Source organism: Patiria miniata, unplaced genomic scaffold (assembly GCF_015706575.1).
Source record: "Patiria miniata isolate m_02_andy unplaced genomic scaffold, ASM1570657v1 HiC_scaffold_30, whole genome shotgun sequence".
In the NCBI taxonomy this organism is placed as follows: Eukaryota; Metazoa; Echinodermata; class Asteroidea; order Valvatida; family Asterinidae; genus Patiria; species Patiria miniata.
Genome location: NW_024037070.1, coordinates 2,995,201 through 2,996,260, shown reverse-complemented (window position 1 = coordinate 2,996,260; position 1,060 = coordinate 2,995,201). Strand labels below are relative to the sequence as shown.

The window sequence follows — 1,060 nt, the reverse complement described above, 5'->3', positions numbered from 1 at the left end:
CTACTTGCCGGCTTGGTCGTTTTCCTGGTAACCGGCCTTATAAGAACATGGCTGCGTACATTTGTGGGCCATAGCTCCAAATTTCTGGTGGTACCAACACTCTGCATCGTGCGTGGCCGTGGCTGCTGATCTACGGTCATCAGTGCGTTGGCGACGCGGTTGACTGCGGCTGCGACTGCGTTCACGTGGACGGCTGGTGAGGGTGGATATCATTGATGCCAAATTCGCTACTTCGGCCCGCAGTTGTTGAATTTCGGTTGGTGGCGGAGATTCAATGGTAGTGATGTGTGCAGAGACGGGTGCCTGGGTAGGGGAGACTTCCATGATTTTATCTGCTAACTTTGCCAATTGGTCGATGTCGACCTCTTCTGAGGTGGAAGCAAGAATTAGCCGAGCATTGGTTGGAAGCCGCTGGAGAAAAAGTTGTTTCATTATTGATGGCTCCAATGTTCGCTCCCCCAAGAGCTGTTGCATCTTGCGGAGCAGTTGGGAGGGCTTTCGATCCCCCAACTCCTCTGTTGTCAAGAGTTGATGCAAGCGTTTTTGTTCAGATTGAGATGTGCGCTTGATAAGCTCCTTTTTTAGCGTTGTGTATGGAGCCTCTGAGGGTGGAGTTATTAAAATATCCCTCACCTCCTGCGCTATAGATGGCTGCAGGGACGCCACCACATAAGCATATCTGGTGGGTTCGGAGGTTATGCCTCGAGTGGTGAATTGTGCTTCCACTTGGGTGAACCATATTGTTGGGTCAGATGGCCAGTATGGTGGGAGTTTGAGGCTGATGGTAGCGGTTACGGGTGGCTGTGCTGTTGCGCCGGTACTAGTTGTAGCAGGAGTAGCAGGCATCGTTGCAGTTGATTCCAAAATTCCACTGTTTTGTTGTATAGATCACGTCTGGGTCACCAGTTTAGGGTTTTGGTTGATGGAATAATGGAGTACACACGATGTTGGTCGTACAGCAACTTTATTCTAACAATCGAACAACTAGACTACCGTATTTACAAGAGAGGATTTGGAGACATGTGTCTCGTTTGATGGTTGAAAGAAGAGTGGGCGAAGA

General features: G+C 49.7%; 1 protein-coding gene across 1 annotated transcript; it reads right to left on the bottom strand.

The window, feature by feature from the left end:
* On the bottom strand, positions 1–846 carry LOC119739065. The gene has a single exon (XM_038213901.1). The coding sequence runs from the start codon at positions 844–846 to the stop codon at positions 1–3; it is 846 nt and encodes a 281-aa protein (XP_038069829.1).
* Positions 847–1,060: the final 214 nt, after the last annotated feature.

Excerpts from the sequence above, each read along its gene's own strand:
- LOC119739065 (XM_038213901.1), bottom strand. The coding sequence starts at position 846 with ATGCCTGCTACTCCTGCTACAACTAGTACCGGCGCAACAGCACAGCCA.